The sequence below is a fragment of the Phodopus roborovskii genome, unplaced genomic scaffold (genome assembly GCF_943737965.1).
Source record: "Phodopus roborovskii unplaced genomic scaffold, PHOROB, whole genome shotgun sequence".
Classification (NCBI taxonomy): Eukaryota; Metazoa; Chordata; class Mammalia; order Rodentia; family Cricetidae; genus Phodopus; species Phodopus roborovskii.
The window spans coordinates 19645290-19671980 of record NW_026126418.1 but is presented as its reverse complement, the minus strand read 5'-3'; the positions used below and the strand labels follow the sequence as shown (position 1 = coordinate 19671980).

The window sequence follows — 26691 nt, the reverse complement described above, 5'->3', positions numbered from 1 at the left end:
ACAGCCCTACAGACTACAGCCAGGATATCTGAATCTTCTTCGAATCCCCCCAAGACAGCACCCCTTACCAGCAGGAAGTAGTTTGGAAATAACAACGCCCAAATTCCCAAATATTGTGTATAAATGTTTGTTTTCATTTAATTGGATTTTGTTATATAAAATTAAATAAAAAAAGAATACAAGCAAACAGACTACATCAAAAAGATTATGTTATTCAATCAGAAAAAAAAATAAAAGTAAGAGTGAGATCGTTACACATACACACACACAGACATATATATATTTATTTATCAAATATGTATGAAATATATATTTGATAAATAGATAGATAGCTATTAAGCCCAAGGGAAAAGCGTTTACACTTATCACTGTGATCCCAGGCAAATTTAGACACAATGCTTTTATTTTTTAATTGCTTCAGTTATTTCACTAGCAACTTGGATCATTTACTAATACTCAGAGGAATCTTATCTAAATTTCTTTTTAATGCACTTTTCACGTCCTTATTCCTTAAACTACAAATTAATGGATTTAGCATGGGTAGTACCACTACATAAAAAAACAGCAGCAAATTTATCTGTATTTAGGGAATGGCTAGATTCAGGTTGTAAGTACATAAAAATTATTGTTCCATAGTATATGGTAATAGAAGACAAATGAGAAGCACAGGTGAAGAAGATTTCTGCCTCCCTTCCCCCTGATTGCTTCTTTAGGATTACAGACACAATGAATAGGTAGGATATGCGGAAGATGAGGAGAGAGCAGCATATGTTGAACCCTGCCATGCTCAGCAACATTAGTTCCTTGACTTGGCAAGCTAGAGACATGAGAAGAATATCCTTACAGAAGAACTGGTTCACTAGGTTAGAGTCACAGAAAGACAAAAGAAATGTTGTCACTGTCTGAATAAGTGCTGTGATGAATACATAAAAGTATGTGGTTGTGGCTATTTGGAAGCAGCGTCTCCTTGGCATGATAGAGCAAAGGGTTGCAAATGGCACATACCTATCATAAGCCATGACAGACAGCAGGAAACTTCATACACAGAAAATGTGGTGAAGAAACACACTTAAGGTGCACATCCATAAAATGTTATGCGTTTAATCTCACACACAAACAAAAAAATTCACTAGAGCATTTGGAGTGACATAAGAGGTATAATGAAAATCAACAAAAGCCAGATGACTAAGGAAAAAATACATGGGGTCTGAAGCTGAGGGCTGATTTGGATTAACAAAACCAATCCTAGGTTACTCATGACACTAAACAAATAAATGATGAGAAGGATCATAAAGAGAATACTCGAAATTCAGGATCTTCTGTAAGCCCCAAGAGGGATGAACTCTGTCACCATTGAATGGTTGCCTTTGGCCATTCAGTACATGCCATATGTTTTATGATCACAACCTCCAGATGGTACCTTCTAAGTGATCTTGATTCTGTAAGAAGCAATCCACGTTTATATTAAAAGAGAAGAATGAAACATACTACCTTTACTCAAAAGAGAACTCTGGTTTGCATTGTATAGAGTTTTACTTATATGTTAATTTTTACATGGTCTAAATAGGAACTCAAAGAATAGATATTCTTCAGGGAATAAAGCATAAGTTCAACACTACTTTTATTGATTTATTACTGGAAAAAATAATCTTGCATTATTGTATACACATTAAGCTGGAAAAAGCAAACCTATGGAAAAAATCTGTTCTATAGAGAATCTAGGTAATAACCTTAAATATACATTAAATTTCTTTGCATAGAAATACTTACCAATGATGAATAGCAGAGTATAGGCCTTGAGACAAAGTATTATTGATACAGAATCTGCAATGCTTAGGAGAGATTCTGTGACCATGAAGACACTCATAGCAGAAATAATAATCAATACTACACCAGATCCCTGTCTATACTTGAGAGCAAAAGAATCACTGATTTTTGTAAAGGCCTGAAGGGTTGCTTGTTTTGAAATTTTGAATTACAAAGGAAAAGATTAACTTAAATGATATCTTGAAAATGTCTAAAATGTTAAGAAGCATTTCCCAAACTCAGAGACTTTCTTATTTTATTAGGACTTGTCAAAGGCTAGTAGCTTGGGAACCTAAAGGGCTCTTGATGTTTCATATGTTCCAAGTGGTTCCTTAATAACCAAATGAAGAACATTTGGTTGTCTTATGGCCTAACAGATTTTAGGCAACCACACTCATACACACATACTCACACACTCACACACACTGCAGATTGAAAGCATAGGTATAGCAGTTAACTATATATCTTCCTCTAGTCTAAAAATTGAACAAAAATTTATAAAGACACCACTAGGTTAGAAGCCTCTTTTTTTCACAATTTCTTAATGTTTTAATTGATTACTTTACTATTTTGAAATTATAATTACATATTTCCCTTTCTTTCTTTCTGTAAACCATTCCATGTATTATTTCTTGCTCTTTTTCAAGTCCATGACATTTTTCATTAATTGTTACCATATGTAAAGGCATATATATATATATATATATGTATATATATATACATATATATATATATATACATATATATATATATATAAAACCTTCTCTGTCTGTATAATATTCTTTGTATTTTTAAAGGACTGGCCTAGTTGTAATACTCATCATGCTAGGGAGCTAGGGAGAGACACTATCATCTTGCATACCAATTGGTCATTATATAGATCTATCAGTATGTATGAATAGATCTGTAGAAATGAAATCATTTATTTCTTCTGGAAAAATGATAATGTTACATGAGTGCTTAATAAGCAATCAATAATTTTCTTAATAATATTTTTGTTATGGAAACCTAGATATACTTGATAAACTGTATTCCCATTTTTCCATAAATGTATAAATTACTGTTTTGGCATCTTAGGATGTCTCACAGAAAGTTACATCCTTCTGCTGGGTCTGTATTAATGTACTGTACAATTTTTTCTCAGTTCTAAAAACCATTAAACACTGTCATATCTCCAACATTTTTGTTCATCTTATACTTTTCAATATGAGACTATCTTATCTATGGTAATCTGTACATAGTATTCTTTTACACTATGATATTCTATGACTATCTATTATAAGCAATTTTAGGGCTTTGAGCAAAAATGTTCATATATAATACATATCATTATATATGCATACATGATCAATGGTCCCTCTCATTATATATAGGTTAGAGATAAGTGAATATATTGTAAAATAGTGAGAGATTATAGATAATAGGTAGATAGGCAAATAGATGACAGATTCATCCTTAGAAACATTAAGAATCCTTTAACAGGTAATTTTCAGATAATTATTACTGTCTCATCTTACTTCAGTAAAGAAAACTAGACCACTTAAATTCTGAAATAAGGAATATAAATGACTGGTAAGACTGATACAATTTTATTAGACACAGAAGAGTAAAGCTAAAAGTTTGAAACTGGTCTATCAGAAAGCATAACCTGAAGGTAAAGTATGGAGATTAATTCATATATGGATTTTAGACATAGAGCAAAGTATCACTAGCCTACAATCTATACCACCAGGAAAGATAGGTAAACAAGGAAGACACTAAGAGAGACAGACATGGTCACTCTGAGATGGGGAAATGAACAAGATCTTCAAAGCAAATTAGGAGCATAGGGGGAGGGGAGCGCTAGTTAGGAGATTAATTCTTTGAATATGGAGAATTAATCCATACTGTTAGGATTCAGAGATATCTGCAGAAACTACGGACTATGACTTTCATCTGTCTCAATGTCTGTCTCCTTGATGCTGTGAAAAAATAGCCTTCAATTTGATTGGGTTTTTCAGATTTAACACATTCCCCATACATAAATGTGAGTTAGAACTTTGACAGGAAGGGATTTGAAAAATCATTATTCCTTAATTCTGTTAGGGTTGAGTTTGCTTCTTTTTGTTATAAGGCTTTCAGTAGTGCTATTAATACTCTAATGTGACTGTCCTCTGTTTTCTTCATATTGGCACTTAGTGCAATGAACTTCCCTGGTAGCACTGCTTTCAAGGTGTCCCGTAAATTCAGGTATGTTGTGCCCTCAATCTCGTTGAAGTTTAAAAAGTCCTTAATTTCCTTCTTTATTTCTTCTTTGATCCAGGAGTGGTACAATTGCACATTGTTCAGTTTCCATGAGTTTGCAGGTTTCCTGTGATTTGTGTTCTTGTTGAGTTCCAATTTTAAAGCATGGTGGTCTAACAAGATACAGGAGACTATTCCAATTCTCTTGTATCTGTTGAGGTTTGTTATGCCACCTAGTATGTCGTCGATTTTAGAGAAGGTTCCATGTAGAGCAGAGAAGAAGGTATATTATTTTGTGTTTGGATGGAATGTTCTATATCTATATAGATCTGTTAAACCAGTTGAGAGAAAAGGTCTGTTAGTTCTTTAGTTTCTTTGTTGAGTTTCTTATTGGTAGTCCTGTCTAGTGGTGAGAGTGGTGTGTTGAAGTCTCCCACTATAAGTGTGTGAGGTTTTATGTGAGTTTCGAGTTTTACTAGCGTTTCTGTTACTACTGTGGGTGACTTTGTATTTGGGGCATAGATGTTCAGAATTGAGGCTGTGCGTTGATGGATTTCTCCTGCAAAGAATACCAAATGACCGTCTTTATCTCTTTTGATTAATTTTGGTTTGAAATCTAACTTGGTAGATATTAGGGTAGCCACACCTGCTTGCTTCTTGGGTCCATTTGATTGGAAGATCTTTTCCCAATCCTTTACCCTGAGGTAATGTCTATCTTTGAAGCTTAGATGTGTTTTTTGAATGCAGCAGAAGGATGGATTCTGTCTTTGTATCCATTCTGTTAGCCTGTGTCTTCTTATAGGTAAGTTAAAACCCATAGTGTTGAGTATGAGTAAGGATCATTGATTGTTAATACTTGTTTGTATTGTATTGGAAGTGATATTGTGAATATATTTGTCCTGCTTTACCCTTGCTTTCTGGTGTAGTGAGATTACCTGTTGCCTATATCTTTGTGGGAGTAGTTGTCTTCCTTGGGTTGGAGTTTTCATTCCAAAACTTTCTGTATTACTGGATATGTAGATATGTATTGGGAAAATTTGGCTTTGTCAATAAATATATTCTTTCACCATCTATAGTGATGGAGAATTTTGCTGGATAGAGTACACTGGGCTGGCAGAAAAACATCCATAACTCATCTGATCCCTCTATGCTCAGACAGGCACATAGCACTGACAAGCCAGCCTGGCTCCTCAAATTCTGGCATGGAAGAAAGATATCCAGGGCTCATCTGATGCCACTTTACATCGACATGTAAAATAAAAAATAAATAAATAAAATAAAAAAACAAAAAGAATGTTCATTGTAAAATATAATTCTCATAGTTTTAAATCCTTATCTAACTCCTTCGCAATAGAGCAGTCACTTAAAATTTACATCTTATTTTTGGAACACAGAAGAAAGCTCATTATTTTCTCAGCCCTGCCATTCTTTTGATTTTAAACCCTCTAAATTCTTGTGAATCAAATCTTATGACAAAGTCCTAAGTATCATTAATATACCACAGATTAAGTAATAATTGTAACACGAGAAAAAGAAATTCTACTGTTAAGTAAAAAGTAAAAATTTAAGAATGCCAAGTGTAGTTTAATAATCTCAGCATATGCATATAAGTCAGCCTTTGATATTTCTCTTGATGTTCAGATAAGGAACATATTGATTAACCTTTAAAATTTGTATTTGATTTTGGTGGTGACTTTTATCTTCTTATTCTATATAGATTTTGCTACCTGTTGAGTAATTTAAAAAAATACCTGATTCATTAGTGATCCAGAATAATGATCAAACAAATCATCAAGAAAAGGCTACAAATCCAGGTTTTCCAATTGGTTTGACAGACAGAGCCTGTGTCTCACAGCATGTGTGTAAATCTTCAAATATAGAAGAAACAAGTTCATATGAAGGTTTGCTACAACCCTGAAGAGAATGAAGATAAACTTATTATGATTTGGGAGGAAAGTAGTAATTTTTTTTTGAGTAGGCAATTATTTGTCTTCTTAGAGCATATATTCTGACTAAGGATTAGGCCCTTGGAGAGGCTGAGAACTTAGGCACATGATACCATGTTATTCATGAGACTTAAGTTGTTCATTACAAACTAGGTTTTATTTGACTTACAGAGGTTAAGAGATGGACAAACTGAAGTGCACTACCACTAAGTGACACTGGGCTTGGGTTTATCCTGAAAGCATGATGATATGACTCGAATTTTCAGTTTCTATTGTACAAGTTTTCTTCATATGGAGAAAAAGAAAAAAGTCTTTTGCCTAATAGTAAGATATTTTCACACATTATGTATGTGCTGCCAAGAGAGGGTGGCAGTATTAATTTTAGAAAAGGAAGTTTACTGGTTATTATTGTAAGAGTAATATCTTTCTCTGTGTCTGTATCTCTAGGCAAATAGTGAACAGGTTTGGTTGTAGATCTTTGTAAAAGACATATTTTGCATTATCTCAGAGTCTTTATGAGTTCACTGTTTGTATGGCAACCAAGTTCATTTGCATGCTTCCAGGACTTTCAATATAATGGAAAATGGTGTGAGTTCAGAGCTTATATTGACAAGTGTTAGTAACTAGTTTATTGTCTGCAGGACTGCTATGTCTCCTCTTACTATTAGTACTAATTCTTTAAAATAATGCAAGGCATAATCTTATAGTTTTAAAAATTACTTTATCCTTTTTATTATAGAAGACTACTAACAGAAACATGATGCTCTTTCACAAAGCCACATTACATTTTGTCATGCTATCTATAGCATACTTTTGTAAGAAATGCTTGATTCACCTGGGTAATATAATTCCTTGCTACTGGTTCCATGGTCTTTATTGTTTTTACTAATATGAGTACATTTTATTAAGAAATGTTGTCGTTCCTTAGGGATTCTATCCTTGCATAATACTTTGAAAAATAGAATGGTAATTATATAGAATATGCTAAAAGTCACATTAAATATTTTACTTAATGAGTTACTTTGTAAGGACCATTAAAGACACCTATGACAATATAGAGTTTTGTCCAGTCCTTGACATAAATGGAAGTAGAATTTAGTAGTACTGCCACCAATAAGAACAGTTTGCTAAATTTATAAAGACGAGACTGTTTTAGAATTTCATGTATTTATTCAATAAATTAGAAGAAGAGGAAAAATTTTGGGTGTTGCTTTTCACGTGGAATATTACTAGTGCAGAATAAGAGTACTGAAGTCAAAAGGTAGTTGAGCATTTCTGTGAGTTCTAGGTCTGCCCATATAAACATTTACAATCATGTAGAGAATAGCACAATATGGTAGAAGTGATCTGATCAGAGAAATGGGAGAAGGGCAAGTCTTTATAAACAGGAAAGGAGAAGGATCCAGTGTTGGATGAAAAAGAAAAGGCCCAGAGACATGTTGGAGTTCAAGTTTCAAGCTGAATAACAGAGAAGCAAAACAACCAAGCCAATTGATCTTACTTTTACCTCAGGTGCTGAAAGGGAAATTCTCAGCCTGCTCCCAGCTTCACTGCTCCTCAGATTCACTCAGACTCTATTGTCTCCTCATTGTGGCAAGAGACTTAATGTCTGATACTGACTACTGAAGATCCTGCTCTGATCTTTTATAGCTCTCTAGTGCTGGTATTAAAAGCCTGTGATCTCAGGTGCTGAGATCCCTTTTGCATAGCTGTTTCTTTTAGGACTGGATCAATTTTGTGTAATCAGTGTGACCTTAGCTAATAAAGATCTTTCTACCTCTTAATCCCGAGTCCTGGGATTAAAATTGTGTACTACCACTGCCCAGCTTCTATAGCTTACTAGTACAGCTGCTTTGCTATTTTGATCTCCAGTGGCTTTAATAAATTATAAACAATATATCACCACAATTTTCCCTTTTTGTCTAATACAAAAAGGAAAAGTACAACTAACATAGGAAAAACTATATGCAATAAGTACAATAATTATATACAATATGTATAGCCCAACAATGTCTAACCCATTTGAATTTGACAAATTCTGAGAAAATATTCCATTTTCTATTCTGTCTTGGTGAGTGCAAAGTCTTTTACCTAATTTACTTTCTATTTTAATTTTTACTATCAAATTATATTTTTATTTATCACACCATTGTATATTTTACATTTATTTAATGAATTTTTCTTTTGAGTCTGGTAAACAAGGAAAACTATCTAGTCTTCAACTACCTCAGAGACCCAAGAAGGAAATAATATTAATTGAGTAAGCAGGAAATGCAAGCAAACATCTTTCAAAAAAATGTGAAAATGATAGAAACAGCTGGTTGCTTGAACAGTCACCCAAACTTGCTCTGCAATGTTGGGCATCCATCTCTGTCCTATAGTCCTAGCATGTCTGAGAGACATTTCTATGAAGCAGGATATTACGAAAGCCTGGACTACCTTGTCTTGGCAATGTTTTCAGTCACTCTTTTTGGTGTCCTATTTGTCCAGTTTGGACAGTATACTGCCAGCAGTTGAGGCAAGGGCATATTCTTGCCAAGTGGCTTACTTTTACCATAAAGAATGTAAACTCCATGTGAAGATTCTTCAATGCCCATCATTTTCTCTGAAGTAGATTGGTGCTTCCAGGAGCAGACATATCTCATTATCATAAAAAATAAGCTACATTATTGAAACATATTAAATGCTATATTCTGTAGATCTCTGAAGCATTTAAAGACAACCTGTCTTACTGAAAGTTCTGTTTAACCTTGTAAACAGCTAATGTGGCTACTGTAAGACCCTCAGAATGAGTAGTCTTCCAGGTTCGGTCGATACACCAAGAACTCAATATCCAGTCCAGTTGCTGCAAAACGCAAGAGGCTTTAACGAACAGGAAACATTTGGGCAAATGGGCTCCTCCAGCATGCAGGCTAGAGAGAAGCCCTGTCCCTTGGGCCCAGGTGTTTTTAAAGGCAAACCCACAAGCTTAGGGAGGGGGTGGGATCCTCTGTCCATTGAGTACAAGACCCTTGGAGGCCCATGGTCTGCTATTAGGGTCAACAGACCTTAGGGCCTCAGGGTGTGCTAATTAATTTTGTCTGGGCAAACCAGAGTTGCAGCTATCTCTTTGTTTCCTAAGGACCCTATTTACCACCTGTTGACTCACAGGAAAGGAGGGGCAGTATGAATTCTTCTTATCTCAGAGCCTGGTGAGAGGAAGTTAGCAAATTCCAAGGAACAGATATTGGTTAGCTTTCCAGGTCAGACCGTCCTTCATTTAAATTTACTTTTTGGTCTTTCATTACAAGTTCAAATGTAATAGTTGACTAATTACTAAATTACATTTCCTTATCCTATATAGTTGATAATAATAACTTTCAAGGACTAGAAATTTATATTACTTTGTTAAATGAGCTGTATAAGTATAATACCTTGAACAATATTAGAAATGTTTGTACTGTATGTTTTAGCACAAATAATCACAAATTTGTACTAATATACAACATTTGTATACAATATATCTAATACAATCTAATCAATGTACAATATTTAAAGCTATTAGTTGCTTTAAAGAGAGTATTCAATAATCTGCCTTGTTAATGATATCTTTAGCCTCTCTATTTTCTTTTCAGAGTAGATTCAATATTTTTATCCAATTTTATTCAATTTTTATCCAATCATATCTGTATTCCACTTATTTTTTCATTTAATTATAAACTGTTTGACCTATTGTTAAGGCTCATTACTGGAAGCTCTTACAACTTAAATTAACCCATATTTCCTGTCTATGTTAACCACTGGGCTTGGTCCCTTTTCTCAGTGTGGCAATCACATCTTGCTTCCTTTGTGTCTGGCCAGTGACTCTCTCTTTGCATTCCTCTCCCCGAACTCTCCTATTCTTATAGGCCCACCTTTAATTCCTTCCTGGCTGCTGATCAGTAAATGTTTTATTAAACCAATATAAGTGACAAATCTTTACAGTGAACACCATTATCCCACAATTTTGTTAATTTGGATATTTGCTCTTTAGTCTTTGATTAGTTTGGCTAAGGGTTGGTCTATTTCATTGATTTTCTCAAACAAATCTTTGTTTAATTTATTCTTTGCATCATCCTCTTTGTTTCTATTTTATTGATTTCAGCCCTCAAGTGTGCTGTTAAGTCACTAGTGTGGGATTTCTCCATGTTCTTTATGTAGTAGGCATTTAGTGTCATAAACTTTCTTATCATTGCTTTCATAATGTCCCATAAATTTGGGTATGTTGTGCTTTCATTTTCATTGAACTCTAGGAAGATTTTTTTGTTTTTTTTTTATTTCTTCCTTGACACATGTGTGATTCAGTTGACCTTTGTTCAATTCCATGAGTTTGTGGGCTTTCTGCAATTAATGTTGTTGTTGAATTCTAACTTTAAACTATGGTGATCTGATAAGATTCAGGTGTTATCCCAATTTTTTGTATCTATTGAAATTTGATTTGTTACTGAGTACCTGGTCAATTTTAGTTTTGGTTCCATGAGGTGCTGAAAAGAAAGTATATTCTATGTTTTGGTGGAATGTTCTATAGATGTCTGTTAAAAATTCATTGAATCATAACATCTGTTAGTTCTCTTATTTATATGTTAATTTTCTGTCTGACAGACCTGTTCCATGGTGAGAGTAAGGTGTTGAAGTCTCCCACTACTAGTGTATGGGGTTTTATGTGCGATTTAAGCTTTAATAATGTTTCTTTTATAAATGTGGATGTCCTTGCATTTGGGGGCATAGATGTTTAGAATTGAGTCTTCATCCTGATGAACTTTTCCTGTGATAAATATGAAATGGCCTTCTCCATCTCTTTTGATTAATTTTAGTTTGAAGTCTATTTTGTTAGCTATTGGGATAGCTATACCTGCTTATTTTTTTAGATCCGTTCAATTAGAAAATCTTTTTCCAACCCTTTTCTCTGAGGTAATATCTGTCTTTGAGGTTGAAGTGTGTTTCTTCTATGCAGCAAAATGATAGATCTTATTTTCTTGTCCATTCTGATAGCCTATGTCTTTTTACAGGGAAATTGAGATGATTGTTATTAAGACATTGGAAATAATATTCCTGTTATATTTGCATTTGTTTTTCTAGATGGTAGGGTTTATGTTTCCTGTCTTTTAGTTTGCTGATGAGGGGTTATCTATTTCCTTTATTTTTGTGGGTACAGCTAACATCCTTGAGTTGAGGTATTTCCTTCTAGTAATTTCTGTAGGGCTGTATTTGTGGACATATATTGTTTAAATCTGGTTTTGTCTTGGGATATATTGTTTTTTCTATATATGGTGATTGAAAACTTCACTGGGTATAGAAACCTGGGCTGACATCCATGATGGTCCCTTAGTGCATACATATTGCCTGCCCAAAACTTTCTGGCTTTTATTCTTCTTATTAAGAAATTGGACATTGGGGCATAATTCTGAGAAGTCTGCTTTTATATGATACTTGACCTTTTTACGTTGCAGGTCTTAGTATTCTTTCTTTCTTTTTTTTTTTCTATTTTTTTTATTCTATATGTTTATCCTTTTGATTATTATGTGGCAAGGGGACTTTTTTTTTGGTTCAGTCTATTTGTGTTCTGTGAGCTTTCTGTACATTCATAAGCATTATCTTCTTTAGGTTGAGAAAGATTTCTTCTATGATTTTGTTGAATATATTTTGTGGCTTTGAGTTGGATGATGAATCTATTTCCTCTATTCTGTCTTCAATGCCAATGCCTGAGACTCTTTCTTCCATATCCTGTATCTTCATTGTTATGCTTGCAAGTGTAGTTTGTGTTTGTTACCCAGCTTTTCCATTTCCAGAATTCCTTTTGTTTGTGTGTGTGTGTGTGTGTGTGTGTGTGTGTGTGTGTGTGTGTGTATGTGTTTATTGCCTCAGTTTCAGTTTCAAAGACTTAAACTTGTGAGATTGATTTTATCTTGGCTTTCTTTATGGAATTATTGATTTCTTCCAAATTTTTGCTTGTATTTTCCTCTATTTTTTAAGGAAATATTTATTGTTTTGTTAAGGCCCTCTATTATCTTCCTAAATTTATTTTTAAAATAGTTTCCTTCTGTTTCATCTGTGCTGATCTGTTCAGATTTTGCTATAAGACCACTGGTTTCTGGTAGTGCTACATTCTTTTTTGTGTTGTTGAATGTATTCTTACACTGACATCTACTCATCTCTTCCTCTCATTAGTACAGGTGGGATCTATAGCTCTGGTGGTTGCTGTCACTTCAGGTGCAGACAATGGTCTGGTGGTTGCTGGTGAGCTGGCAGGGTAGGGGTTGGATTAGTGCAGGGATGGTTAATAGAACAGCTGTTGTCATCTGGTCTTGGGGAGTGCACTGGGTCTCTATCTTCATCTTATATTACAAATTCATTGAATCTCTCTTACCCCTCAGACAAAAAAGCAATATTAATTCTTACCATCAAAATAATTTTTTTGTATATTTCCCATTTCAGACATGAAAGAATGTTTTAAAATTATTGCACATGTTTTATATATGAAATTTCAGTATACATTTAAAATTTCTCTATATAGGAAAGACATTTTTTCTATATATACATATAATGTATTAATAAGTAGATATGCTAATAGTATTTTATTTGTAAAAGATAGAGCATACACAGTTCATTATTATTTATTCAAACCATTTTCTTAATTTCATGAAAGAAATGTTTGGTTCCTGCTGATAATTAATTTCTTCAGAGCATCCTTCACTTCCTTGTTCCTTAGGCTGTAGATCAAGGGGTTCAACATGGGGATGATCACTGTATAGAAGACAGAAGCCATTTTATCTGTGTCTAGAGAGTGGTTAGAACTGGGTTGCAAGTACATAAATATTAGGGTCCCATAGAAAATTGTCACTGCTAGCATGTGGGAGCCACATGTGGAAAAAGCTTTGCGTCTTCCCTCAGCTGAGCGCATCCTCAGGATGGAAGAAATAATGAATGTATAGGAAACAAAAACAATGAGAAGAGAGGATATGAACATAATACCAGCACAGGCAAAGATCCACAGCTGTTTGTAGTGAGTGTCTGAGCAAGTTAGCCTGAGGAGGGGCATGTCATCACAATAGAAGTGATTGATGATATTAGAATGACAATAACAGAGGCGGAAGGTAAGAATGGCATGAAAAAGTGCCACCAGGAAGCTGTAGCAATAGGGGGTAGCTACAAGCTGAAGGCAAATTCCTGGGGACATTAGGACCATATAGAGTAGAGGGTTACAAATTGCCACATACCTGTCATAGGCCATTGATGCTAGTAACAAACACTCAGCTGTCATGAAAGCTAGGAAACATCCTAACTGAGCAGCACATGCATTGAAAGATATCACATTTTTTTGGTATAAGAAATTCCCAAGCATCTTGGGTGTAATGACAGAAGAGTAGCAGAAATCAACAAAAGCTAAGTTGCTAAGGAAGAAGTACATGGGTGTGTTGAGTCTTGCATCAGTTCTAATGACCAGAATCAAACCTAGGTTGCCAACTGTTGTGAAAAGATAGATAGATAGGAATACCACAAAGAGGGGCATCTTCAATTCCTGGCGATCTGTGAGGCCCACAAGAATGAACTCTGTCACCTGGGTGCAGTTTATATAAGCCATGAATCTTCATGAAATCTATGTGCAAATCAATAGAAAAGAATGTAACTAATATTTGATAAGAATATTTTATCTTAATGTAGTGAATCACAATTGAATTTTAAACACAAAACAAATTGAATTGTAAACTGATTAACCTTTTTGGAATCAGAACAAGAGATGATTATGAGGAGGCATTTTCTTGGAGACATGTCTCTTACTCTAAACTGATAGTGGGATAAGATCCAGTTCACTGATTCAGTCTTTTCGTGAAGTTGCTACTGATTATTTACAAGTCAACATTAATTGTTTGAATATTTAAAACAAATATTTATCAGAAAATGTTAACATTAATACAAAAATGAATCTATCCCAATGCCATCACCATATCTGTTTGACATAAGCTACATTTTGCTTCTGCAGAAAACATACAGAATTCTCTTCTTCATTTCTATATCTACTACATACCCTGTAGAAATTATGACAGCTAATTACATGTTGGGAGTCAGATGGATCCTATGCTTTCTCAAAGGCCCTAATAAAAGGACAAAGGGAATTCTGTCCTTTGTCCTTATCCAGAAACAGACTCAGTAAGGCCAGAATAGACCAGAAGTCACTGCCTGGAAGGACTAAAGGCTACACTTTCTGGAAACTCTTTCCCTTGGGTTGTAGTTATCAGTTCCAAGGTAACTATGTCTGAAGCATACAGGTTTCTCCTTGGCAATTTTTCTAATTTAGTTTTCTGTAAAATTGGCTCATTCCTTCTACCGCAAATAGTTCACAGGATGCTGTATGTTTTAATAACTTGCTTGGAATCAATCACCATTTTTTGCAAGAGACCCTGATCCCAGCTATTGTTTTGTATTTTTTATCTTTCAATATTGGATCATCCCACTTGACACCTCACTGTTTAGGACCTTCATCCTACAGGTTCCAGTCACCTACAAATGTTTGTAATAGTCTTATAAATGCATCTGGGTAGCATGATGTCAGACATCATAATGGGTATTAAGGAATATTTATTTCTATCTTTTTTTTTTAACTCTGGCCTCTTATGACATATACTTTTTACAAATGAAGGAGAATATTCTTGAAAAGGTTCAGTATCTGAAGTGAGGTTAGACAGCTAGAATTAAAAAATGGGCTTTCTAACAAGGTCCAGAGCATCTCATGAATATATAAATATATATATATATATATATATATATATATATATATATATATACTCACTATGGTGGCATATCTGCACTCAGCAGAGCACACTCTAAGAAGGGGGCAGATGATGTACAAATGCAAGACAAAGATAGTCAGAAGGAAGGATTCAAGTGTAATAATGCATGCCTGTATTCCCAGAATTTGTGAAGTGAAGGCAGCAAGAATCAGGAATTGAAAATCATCCTGGTTTATATATAGAAAGGCCAAGCTGGGTTACCTTACATACAGTCTCATAAGTCTCTTAAAACAGAACAATAAGCAACAAAAAGAAAAAACAGCAAATAATAATTAAGAAAGATACACAGAAGAGAGTAAAATAATATGATAAGAGCATAGGCAATAATCCAAAGGTATTTAGGGTAACTGCTTCAATTGTATATCTAAAATGTTTCTGTTTGATTTTGTGTGAGATACAGTTATAATGTAATCTTCCTATGTAAGACATATTACATGCTTAAATTCATTGCCTTTATACATTTAAAAATAACTTTAATTAAAAAGGAGCATTGCTTCCCAACTGATTTATGTCAATTCATTAATATCTTGTCACTTTCTTTGTGACTGTTGTACACAAACACACAAACACACACATGCATACACACATGCACACACACACACACACACACAAGCATACACACTACATCAATGTTATTCATCAGTATGGTACTTTAAGTACAGTGTCTTCATATATTTGCTTGTCATTTTAGACTATTTCCTTTGTTCAAGGTAATATACCATAATCCATTTTTCTTGCCACCAAATCTCATAGTTTAATATATTTCTCTCTATATGAAAAATTTAATCAAATTTGATAAAAACATTAATGACTTTATAAATATCATATTTCATGAAACATTATACCAAAAAAAAAAAAAAAAAAAAAACTACTTGCAGTTCCTGGTTTCTATAGTTGGTAATTTTTTTTACTCGTTTACTCTTTGGTCTTTGATGGCATGCCACTCAACTCCCAAATAAATACACTAAGGATTATTCTTACTTATGAATGAGTGGTCTTAGATTGGCTTGTTTCTAGCCAAATATTCTTAAGTTATATTATCCCAATCTACCTTTTGCCTCTGGGCTTTTACCTTCTTCTATTTTTCTCTATCTTTTCTTTATTTGTTACTCTATGGGCAGCTGTGTGCCTGGCCCCTTGTGTCCTGTTTCCGTTTTTCATTTCTCCCCTCTTTTCCCAAATTTCTCCTCCTTTTTATTCATTTTGCCTCCCAGTCCTGCCTATCCTTTCCCCTGCCTTGCTATTGACCACTCAACTCCTCATTAGGCAAGTCATGTACTTTTGACAGGTAAAGTAGCACATTGTCACAGAGTTAAAGAAATGCAACATAAAAAAAATGTAACATCTTTTATCATTAAACAAATGTTCCTCAACATACACAAATATAACACATCTTTATCTAATAGTCTACAACAATTATTTTTTGACTAACATATTTGAATGTCTAAGATGGTGAAATTGTTTCTTTGTTTATTTAAATTTATTTAATTTAGAAACAATCTTATTTTACATATTAATCATAGTACCCTCTCCCTCTCATCCTCCCATCCTCCCCCATCTCACCCCCTATCTATTCCCCAGGGAGGGTGAGGTCTTCCATGGGAGACCAGGAAAACTGAGTCAGGGGAAGGAATTATTTCTTTCTTTTAATTTGAGATGATTATAGAGCAACTACTACATTTTGGTTAATAATATTCAATTTCAATTTATTTTGTAGAAAAGAATTGCATTATAGGATTTCTTGAGATGGTTCTTACTGGCCAAGCAAGGAGACAAGTTTAACTTCAAATCTCAAACACACACATTAGAGCCAGGAACAGTGACAATATTCACTTCTAATCCAGGTACTGGGTGAACAGACACTGGAGGATGCCTGCAGCTCAGTGGCCAGTTTAGCTCAATTTGATAGATCTACGTCTTTAGAGAAAACTGTCTTGAAATAAGGTGAAAAGAAGTTAAAGTTGTGATCTCTTACCTTTACAATTATATGCCATGTTGTACTCACCAAATGTACACACACACAACATCTCATACACACACACACACAAACACACACACACACACTTCATTCTGTACAATCTTTAATAAGCATGGGAATATAAAAATTTAAGTACATGAAGAAAATACAAAGTAAGGAAATTTTTAGTCTCATATTTTTGCTTTGATATGAATAAATAATTATCAATCTTCAATTTAGGGAAACATTTTCAAATAAGAGAAAGAAACTTATGCCTTACTTTGTAAATCTGCCTGACAGTAACATATTTTTTAGCCAAGATCAAGTATTGCAATTGTATGCCTGTGGTGGCATACTCCCTTAATCTCAGCACTCAGGAGGCAGAGGGAGGCAGATCCCTGTGAGTTTGAAGCTAGCTTGGTTTACAAGGTGAGTTCTAGGTCAGCCAGGGCTACACAGGGATACCCATCCTTGAAAAATTGAAAAAAGCTACCACAGAACAAATGAAAATATCCAAAATTATACCCTCATAGATAGAAATATGGCTGTCCAAATATTGAAAGTTTACCGAACTCACATTTTCCTTTGCAAAAAAAAAAAAAAAAAAAAAAAAGTTCAGCATATTCCCCATCTCATAGGATTTCATTATGTATGCTTAGCAGTTTTCTTTTCTCCACCCAAGTCTCACCAACTCTAGTAACACCAGCATACTTGGGTTCCCTTTAACCATTTCTTGTTTTCTTGGGGGTAATTTCTGGAATACCGTATCACATTTCCTTATACCCAGAAATTTCATCAGTTGCTTTGAACTTATAGTCCTGTGCAAAAGAGATATGTGTGTACATATATTTACATAATTGTGCATATATAGTGAACCAAAGACATAAAAAACTATTATTTTCAGAGAAAATCTTACACATGTCCTGTCTTTTCCTAGTGTTCCTGCAACATAGAGGCTCAGTAGTTCCTCACAAAATGCATATAAGTTAGACAAATCATGAATGCTTTCTACACCAGTAGACTTTCTTGACACTCTGCATCTACTTCATGATAGTTAGTTCATTTATTTATTTTGAATTATTTTTTATATATTTTGTATTATAACATTATGAAAACATTTCCAATTTATCTTTCTTCCTTCCAATACCTCTTATATAAGCTTCCTTGCTTTTTCAGTTCATGGCTTCTCTTTCATTAATTTTTGTTATACATTTATATTCATAAATACACAAATACAACATTCTTAATCTGTATAAAATGATTTATGCATATGTTTTTGTGACTGAGATTTGATACTGGACAACCAATTTGTGTGATGTTTCCTGGAGAGACTATGTCTCTACTCTCAGCTTTATTTAGGTGTCTGTACTTCTTTTTATAGAGTTGAGACCTTGGTGGCTTCCCTCTGTCTGCATTGTCATGTCAGCTGTGTTTTTATCATAATGATAACATAGCATTAAAATTGAGGCGAGTGCTTAAATTAGGGCGATGCTATGCACTGTTGATTTTGTCCCTTATTCTTATTTAGAATTGCTTGGCTAAGGTAGTAAAATACAAAATAGAAGTAAGCTCCTCCTTCAATCATACATGTGAAATTTTATTCTGGGTTGAATACTCATGATAAAATAGAAAGAAAAATAAAATGACTGTAGAGGAGTTTTAAATCTAGGCATACATATTGGTTCCCTAATTACAATTGCTCTTCTAATGAAATATAATTATGGAAAGGCAGAATTTTAAGAAATGAGGTTGTGCTGTACATTATAATATTTCTTGTGAGTATCTACCCTTTTCAAAATAACTTAATAGATTTTAGAATTCTTAAATCTTTCCCCACTCTAATTATACATCTTTTGTACAATTAAGTGTATATACAACTAAAATAAAAGAAGAAACTTTAGCTTTATTTCAGAAAATGTCACATAAGATGTTTCAGTCTAAATACCATTATGGTATTCAATTTAAAAATATTTATTTTGTCATTAATGTCAAAACCTGTTAGTTGAACTTACTTGAAAAGCATGAGTTTCTATTTCTTCTGCATGGAATGTTTAGGTAGCAACAAACTATGGGCTTTTATCAATGACACTATCCCAAAGGATCTACTTAGAATAATGATGTAAGAATAGGCTATGCCCCATGGACACCCCAAAGTAGATGAGACATAATTAATATAACTCTTTGGTTTGTAGAAACCACAGATCTTAAACTCTTTTATCATATTATTGCTTTAATATTCTGATTTGGGGATTATCATTTTTTCCTGATTTTCATTGTTATATTATTTCTGTTGCTTAGTAACAATGCCTATATTTATCTTTGCTAAAAAAAGAATAAGAAAGGTTTCTTATTTTGTTTAGTTCTTGGTTTTCCTTTTATTTTTGGTTTTGATTTGGGGCAAAGTTGCAAGGGCAGAGGACAGATGCAAGGAAATGGGTAGAAACATCAGTTTGGATGCATGGTGTGAAATCCACAAAGAATCAATAAAGAAAAAAAAAGCAAGAAAAACATTAAAAATAAAGTAAAAACAAAATAAAATAGTTACATAGAACAAAAAATTACCTTGTGATAACTCTTAACATTTGCATATAATTTGGAAGAACTAAGTTCCAAGAATCTATTTCAGATGATCATAAAACATAATCCTATCTGTTTATTTGCTGTTTTAAAATACTCAATAAGTATGCATTTCTTATACTAGACACTTGGTTTCTGATATTGATTTGCTTCCTTAAATGCATGATCCAAAGCATAATCTGTTAGAGTGTTTTATTGGCCAGATCATGGAAACACCATGGAAAGAGCATGATTTTAATATATTAGAGAAACTGATCCCCCAATAGACTGTTTTTTTTTTTCCTGAACATTATGTGCTAAAACTTCCACCCCTTTTAAAATAGTATTTTAAGATGGTACCTAGAAGAGGCAATTACAGTTAGAAGACATCATGGAGTTAGTTGGTGATTTCATGATGATATTAGTGTCCTTTCAAAAAAAGACAGGCCAGAACATATATTTTCCATCAATCTCTTTAATTTTCTCTCCTTTACTCCTCTGTCTAAGTCCTTTCTCTCTCCAGTTAGTCTTTTTAGAAAGCATATATAATAGAGGTATTATGATATATACATTTGTTTTGATGCCTTCATGATGAAAATATATGATCTGTATTATTCTTGACAATTAAATTAGTTGAACTATAGAAAATTATTCTTACATTATTTATGAAAAGCAGAACATTAAACTTCAGAAATAGAGAAATGATGACTTATGTGAATACATACTTCCAGAAAGTCAATAATTCGAAACCAGGGTCCTGGTAGACTAAAGCCTTAAAAAATAAGAGAGTCTATCTATCTATATCTGTTCATTTCAGAATAACTAAAAGACCAAACTACCATGCATGCTCTATTTACTGGTGCAGTAGAAAAACAACTGTTATGGCTTTAACCGTTTACTCACTGATTGGATTTGAAATGCACTTACAAGAATTCATCAATTGTCAGATATGAGTGGAGACTTATGAGCAAAGTCTCTTGTGTCTAAAAGTCCTTGCTTACTTAGTCTTCTCCCTCCTCTCTTTTGTGATTTTTCTTGAGTCCTGAGGGGGAGGAGTTTGATAGAGATTTTCATTTTATTTTTACAGGTTTATTATGGCCTCCGATTTTGTATTTTTATGGAATTTCTGATTGTTCAGTGACATTTTTTCAGTCCTGAAATCATGTATGCACATAACATTGTACAGACTGATTGCTATATTTATGAGTATACATATATGCATATAGTAACAATTAGTGAAAAAAGAGGCTATGAATTTAAAGAAGAGTAAGGAGGAATAAAAAGGAAGGTTTGGAAAGAGGAAAGAGAAAGGAAAATGTAATTATAATTTCAAAAACTTTCTTTGAAGGTAAAATATCAGTATGATCTGTATAATAGGCTATATCATTTTTATCTGGAGAAACAAAGTAATATGTTAATGATTATACATGTGTGTGCAAATCTATTGTTAAAAGTTGGTGCTGGTGATTATCAACGTCAAATAGCCCTGTGAACTGCTCGCTGAATGTTGACTAAATTGATCTTCTGCACATCTTTTGCAGGGAAACATAACTTCTATAGGCTTACTAGGGAGAATATACTATTTTTCTGTGTGTATTAAGACAAACATTCAGAAGGTAAATTATCACCATGGCAAAAATAAGTGAGTTTAGGCATCTATAACTGTTTCTTGTGCCCTTTATTGTACTCTTTCTCTTATGTTGGTTTGTTATATTTTAGTCTAATTTGCTTGTTTTTCATTATTATATTTCATTATTAACCCTTAATTGCCTTTTTGTTTTCTAAAGAGGAGCAGGAAGGAGGAAAATACAGATGGAAGGAGAGGTGGGAAAGAACTGGGAGAAGAGGTAGAAGAAACTGTAATTAGAATATATTATATGAAAAAATAAAATAATGAGAAACAACACAGAAATGTTTCATTTTATAATGACCAGATCTCCATTGAGCATCAATTAAGTATAAGACATTACACTCACTTTACTAATATTGAAGAAAAAAACCAAGGGTGAATGTCTATGTTTGTTTATTTAAATTATTTTCTTAGTGCTCTAAAGACAGAAGTCTGATTTCTACTGTCGATGACTTTCTTCAGGGCGTCTTTCACATCCTTATTCCTGAGGCTGTAGATCAAGGGGTTCAACATGGGGATGATCACTGTGTAGAAGACAGAGGCCATCTTATCTGTATCAAGAGAGTGATCAGAGCTTGGCTGTAAGTACATAAAAATAAGTGTTCCATAGAAGATGCTCACAGCCATCATATGGGAGCTACAGGTAGAAAAGGCTTTGCGTCTTCCTTCAGCTGAGCGCATCCTAAGAATGGCAGAAATAATGAACATGTAGGAGATAGAAACAATCAATACAGAAGAAATGAATGTGATTCCAGCACAGGCCAAAATAGACATCTGTTTGTAGTGAGTGTCTGAGCAAGTTAGCCTGAGAAGAGGCATGTCATCACAGTAGAAGTGATTGATAATATTGGAATGACAGTAGCACAGGCGGAAGGTGAGAAGAGTGTGAATCAATGCCATCAGGAAGCTATAGCTATAGGGCACAACTACAAGCTGAATGCAGATTCCAGGGGACATTGTGACCATATATAGTAGAGGATTACAAATGGCTGCATATCTATCATACGCCATGGAAGCCAGTAACAAGCACTCTGATACCATGAATGTGAGAAAGCAGCCTAACTGGGCAGCACATGCATTGAAGGATATGAAATTTTTGCTATACAGAAAATTTCCAAGCATCTTGGGTGTAATGACAGAAGAGTAACAGAAATCAACAAAAGCCAGGTTGCTGAGGAAAAAGTACATGGGCGTGTTGAGTCTTGCATCTGTTCTAATGACAAGAATCAGTCCTAGGTTGCCTATTGTTGTGAAAAGATAGATGGATAAGAATACCACAAAGAGGGGCATCTTCAATTCCTGGTGATCTGTGAGACCCACAAGAATGAAATGTGTGACTTGGGTGCAGTTTGTCTGATCCATGAGTCTTCAGGATATCTGTAGGAGTAAAGAAAAATTCGAATGATGTATTTATACTTTACATGTCACAAGTAGTACTTTACTATCTCCTAAAAAGAGATGTGTTTTCCACTCTGCCTTTATTTATATAGAATATGCCAATATCTTATAACCATACAGTATTATCTGGAATAGCACTTATATTTGTTTTTGGACATTTCATTACAGACCAATTTACAAGTGATGTCCTTTCCCATGGTTTTTAATGTCTTATTCTAAAAGAATAGTTGAGCTGTGCTGTGAACTTATTATTTTCCTGTTGCATATGAAGTTGAAAATCTTTGTTTTCTTTATTAACATGGCCTAAATTTCATAACTGAACTTTTTAATATGTAAATAAGATCACATATTTTTATTATTGATATTTGTCATTTTTATTCTTCATACTTCTCTTATCTATTAACTATATCTCTAAAACTATAAACTTTTTCTCATGAAAACCTACAAATTGTTTTATTCTTTCTAAAATTCTTCTAAGAAATACATTAGTAAAAAAATGGGTTTCTTTAAAAGTACACAAATACCTTTGTGTGGTAACAGCTACTATTCAACTCACTAAAATATATATATATTCATTATCTTAAAACAGATGTATATTGTGAAATTTATATCTTAGTTAGGGTTTATATTGTTGAGATAAAATACCCAAACCAAAAACAACATTGGAAGAGAAGTTTGGTTTCTTCATTTTTGTGCAGATCACAGTCCATCACAAAATCAGAGCAGGAACCTAGAAGCTAGAACTGTAACAGAGACCAAGTGGGAGTGTCTACATACTGGTGTGTTCTTCATGGCTTTTTCAACCTGCAATGTTATACCATCCTATACAATTGGGATGTGGTCTTTCCCACATCAATCATCAATCAAAAAATTAATAATAGTACAAACTTGTTTACAGGTCAATCCTATGAAGCCATTTATTTAATATTCCTTTTTCCTAGATGACTGTCATTTGTGTTGTTACATAAAAACTAGCAAGTACATGTAGAAATTGGTACCTTTCAAAGAATAATGAATTACTTCAATTTTTCTTTTTACTAAATAAACTAATATTTAGTTCTCATTTTGAGATCCTAAAACTGATTAGAACCAATCAAGTTTTGTTTTCCAGTGACAGCCGCAATAACATTTTTAGGATAATCTCCTAGGAACACATACATTCCAAATCTCTATTACATATTAAGAAAATAATTTTGACCTACAGGCAACAGATAGGCAAAAATAAAGGTAAATGAAAATACATTTTCAATAGTCTTCTAAGTGTTAATTCTTTTTTGTGACATATTAAAGAAATAAGTACTGTTGTAAAATGCTATAAGATAGATTATTAACTCTAAAATAATGTTAATCTCATTTATGAGTTTATAAGCTGTTTTGTGTTTTAATATAAGATTCTATATTTAATTAAAATATCATCAGTTCAGGTTCAAGGAATTGAATTCATGATATATTATCAGACATAAATAAATTTTCAAAATATGTACTCTGGCCTACTGTACATCATATGATTTTAGCTAATACATTGTGTAAGCAACTGTTGGCAAAGAGGTCTGAATCCTTCCACTCTGCTCTGTAACCACAATCCTAAACATCCTGATTCATATTTTCCTTGACAGTGTCAAAGTATTAACTCTAAGAGTAGATGCTTTAAATTACAGCTCCTCATTCAAAACAGTATATGCTAAGGTGTTATTAGTTTTCAACAGAACATGAGTCTGCAGGGAATGCAGGGTAAGACAAGGTAACCCAGACCAGAGATAACAAATTTTGTCTACCTTTCCACTGTACTTATGGCCTCTCGCATTTCTTAACTTCTGACACTCAAAACACTGAATTCTTCACATATATATTTACATGTATGAAGCAATTGATTTCAGAGGAAGAGGGCATGGCAAGTTATCAGAGGGAAGTGAGGGAGGGCAAAATGATGTAATTACAGTACTAATAGATGAAATTCCCCAAAAGTGTACCATACATCATTTACTTTTCAAAGTGAATATAATTGTTTTCATACTGTTCACTTGGTATTTTTAGATTCTTCATTTCATTCAACTTCACCATCACTAAATGTATCTACTGATCCTCTGTATGGATTCAAATCTTAATTTGGTCCTTCTCTGTTTGTCAATAATAACATTCCCTTTGCTTTATATATTTCTTAATCTTTTTGTATTTATATTTGAAGCTCACATTAAAAAAAGTGGGGGCATTTGAAAAATAATCATCACTATCTATTATTTATATTGAAATATTTCTTTGACTAATATACTTGGATTTCCCCTTTCCTGTTGCGCACTGTCTTTTATATTTTTTCCTATAGAAACCCTGTTGAAATATCTCATCTGTGTCTCATACCCTCTCATTTGTTCTCACAATTTTTTTTTTCTCTTTAACTTTAGGCACTTTATATTTGAGAACAAGAGCATTTTCATTAATTTCTTTTTAAAAAAAAAAACAGTGTGAACTAATCAAGAATTATTTGAGTTAGAGAAGTAAGATAAGAATGAAAAATTGTAAAATACCTCTTAACTGTGTTCAACATTGAGTTTTTTTTATTTAATTTATTATTTCACATGTCGATTCCAGTTCCTCTCCCTCCCTCCCTCTCTCCCTTTTACCTTCTCTGCCCTCTCACATGCACCCTGACCACCCTCCCCTCCCATTTCCCCACCCCAAATCCATATGTAGGGCAATGCTATCCAGGTGGAGTCATATAGATCTGACAGGTCATTTGAAGTAGGGACTAGGGCTTCTCTCCTGTCTCTAAGTTAAGGCAGTTATCCCTCCATGGGGAATGGGTTCGCAAGGTCCTTTTGTGCGCCAGGGATACATCCTGGCTCCACTGTCTGAGGTCCCTTAGACTGCTTAATATAACTATTTCTAAATGATAGAGAATGGAGGAAATAAAAATGAATTTTACTAAGAATGTTATAATAGTTCTTTTCTATACTTTGAAGACATATTCTTCATTTTGCAAAGCATATCTAGGGGCATATCAGTGACAAATTTTCTATCTAATGTGCTCATCATTAATTTTCAGTGAAAACCTATAGGTACTGCAAGAATAAAAGACAATTTGCACATGGATTATATTCTGGTTAAATGTATCTTATAAGCTAAATTATTTATTTGATGTGTTCACACTTAAAATGTTTCATATGATAACCTGTAACTGTATATAAATGACTAAACAAACCAGAGTAAACATTGCCATTGTCTAACAAAATGATTCCCAGTTATTTTCCAATCATTGTACTTAAACTTCATCTTGAAACGCTATAGTCATTTTCTAACTCACAGATTCTCTTTTAACCTACCCAGATAGGATGTGCTTCTTTGCCTCCTCATAGTGTGTGCACAGATAAGCTGGCTGCATGGCTTTGTAGTGTCTCTATCCCAGAGGCTCTTTCTCCAGAGAATAAGAAAAATGAGGTTATCAGAAAAGTGAGAGTCTATACTCCCGTGGGAGATACATTCAAAGAAGTGTCTCTCTATGTGTAGTACTGCCTTTGATATAGTATTTTTACAAAGAGTCTGATAACTAATTTTCAAGGAGGAAGAAATGTCATTTTCTTTTTTAATCATATTTAATTAATTATATTTTCTCAGCTCAATCACAGTTTTCCCAAACTCCCCATTCCATCTCTCCAACCTAAACTCCCCCAACCACTGCTCCTTTCTCTTCAGAAAAGGTCAGGCCTCCCATGGATATCAGCCAGTCATGGCATATTAAGTTCAGTAAAACTATACACCTCTTCTGTTATTGACACTGAATGAAGCAACCCAGGCAACAGAGTCAGAGACAGCACCTGCTCCCTCTGTTAGGCATCCAGCAGGAAGGCTGAAATTTTATTATGAACATAAAATGAATAGGACTGAAAGGAATTGCCTTTCTTTATTCTTCTCACATTTTGTTTTATAGTATGATATGAAGAAAATATTAAATTATTAATAATTAATGGATGCTATTTGATAGAAGGATATGAAGGCATAAACTATAGTTGTTTATCTTTTACTTGAGATCATAAAAATTTTATGCAGTGAGTATTGCATATATTTTACCTGATGGCCTAGTTTAATATAGGAAATGAGGAATAATGAGGGGGTAGGCAAGAGGACATGTGGGGTGTGAAAAGAAGAAAAGATCACAGTGAGCAAGGCTATCAGGGCTTTAGGGAGAGGGCAAGAAGAACTACCAAAACACATGATAAAATATGTCACATTGGTATCTAGCAAGTTTTATGCTAATTGAAAAACAAAAGCTGTAGCACCCATTGTGCATACCTGTAAGTAGTAGTATGTGTGCCTTACATTTACTCACAGATATATTTAATTACAAAATTTATGAATTTGTTTCTTTGTTTCTCT

General features: G+C 33.6%; 2 protein-coding genes and 1 pseudogene across 2 annotated transcripts; all 3 read right to left on the bottom strand.

Annotated features, from left to right (window-relative positions):
• Nucleotides 1-442: 442 nt before the first annotated feature.
• LOC127222071 (olfactory receptor 5AL1-like) lies at nucleotides 443-1375 on the bottom strand (annotated as a pseudogene).
• Nucleotides 1376-12463: 11088 nt separating this feature from the next.
• LOC127222070 (olfactory receptor 1044) lies at nucleotides 12464-13575 on the bottom strand. Its single transcript, XM_051183979.1, has 2 exons — nucleotides 12665-13575; nucleotides 12464-12470 (listed from the first exon to the last, which is right to left on the bottom strand). The coding sequence occupies exons 1-2, from the start codon at nucleotides 13573-13575 to the stop codon at nucleotides 12464-12466; spliced, it is 918 nt and encodes a 305-aa protein (XP_051039936.1).
• A 7752-nt stretch (nucleotides 13576-21327) lies between these two features.
• LOC127222069 (olfactory receptor 1044) lies at nucleotides 21328-22287 on the bottom strand. The gene has a single exon (XM_051183978.1). It carries the CDS (start codon nucleotides 22285-22287, stop codon nucleotides 21328-21330), a length of 960 nt encoding a protein of 319 aa, XP_051039935.1.
• Between the last annotated feature and the right edge of the window lie 4404 nt (nucleotides 22288-26691).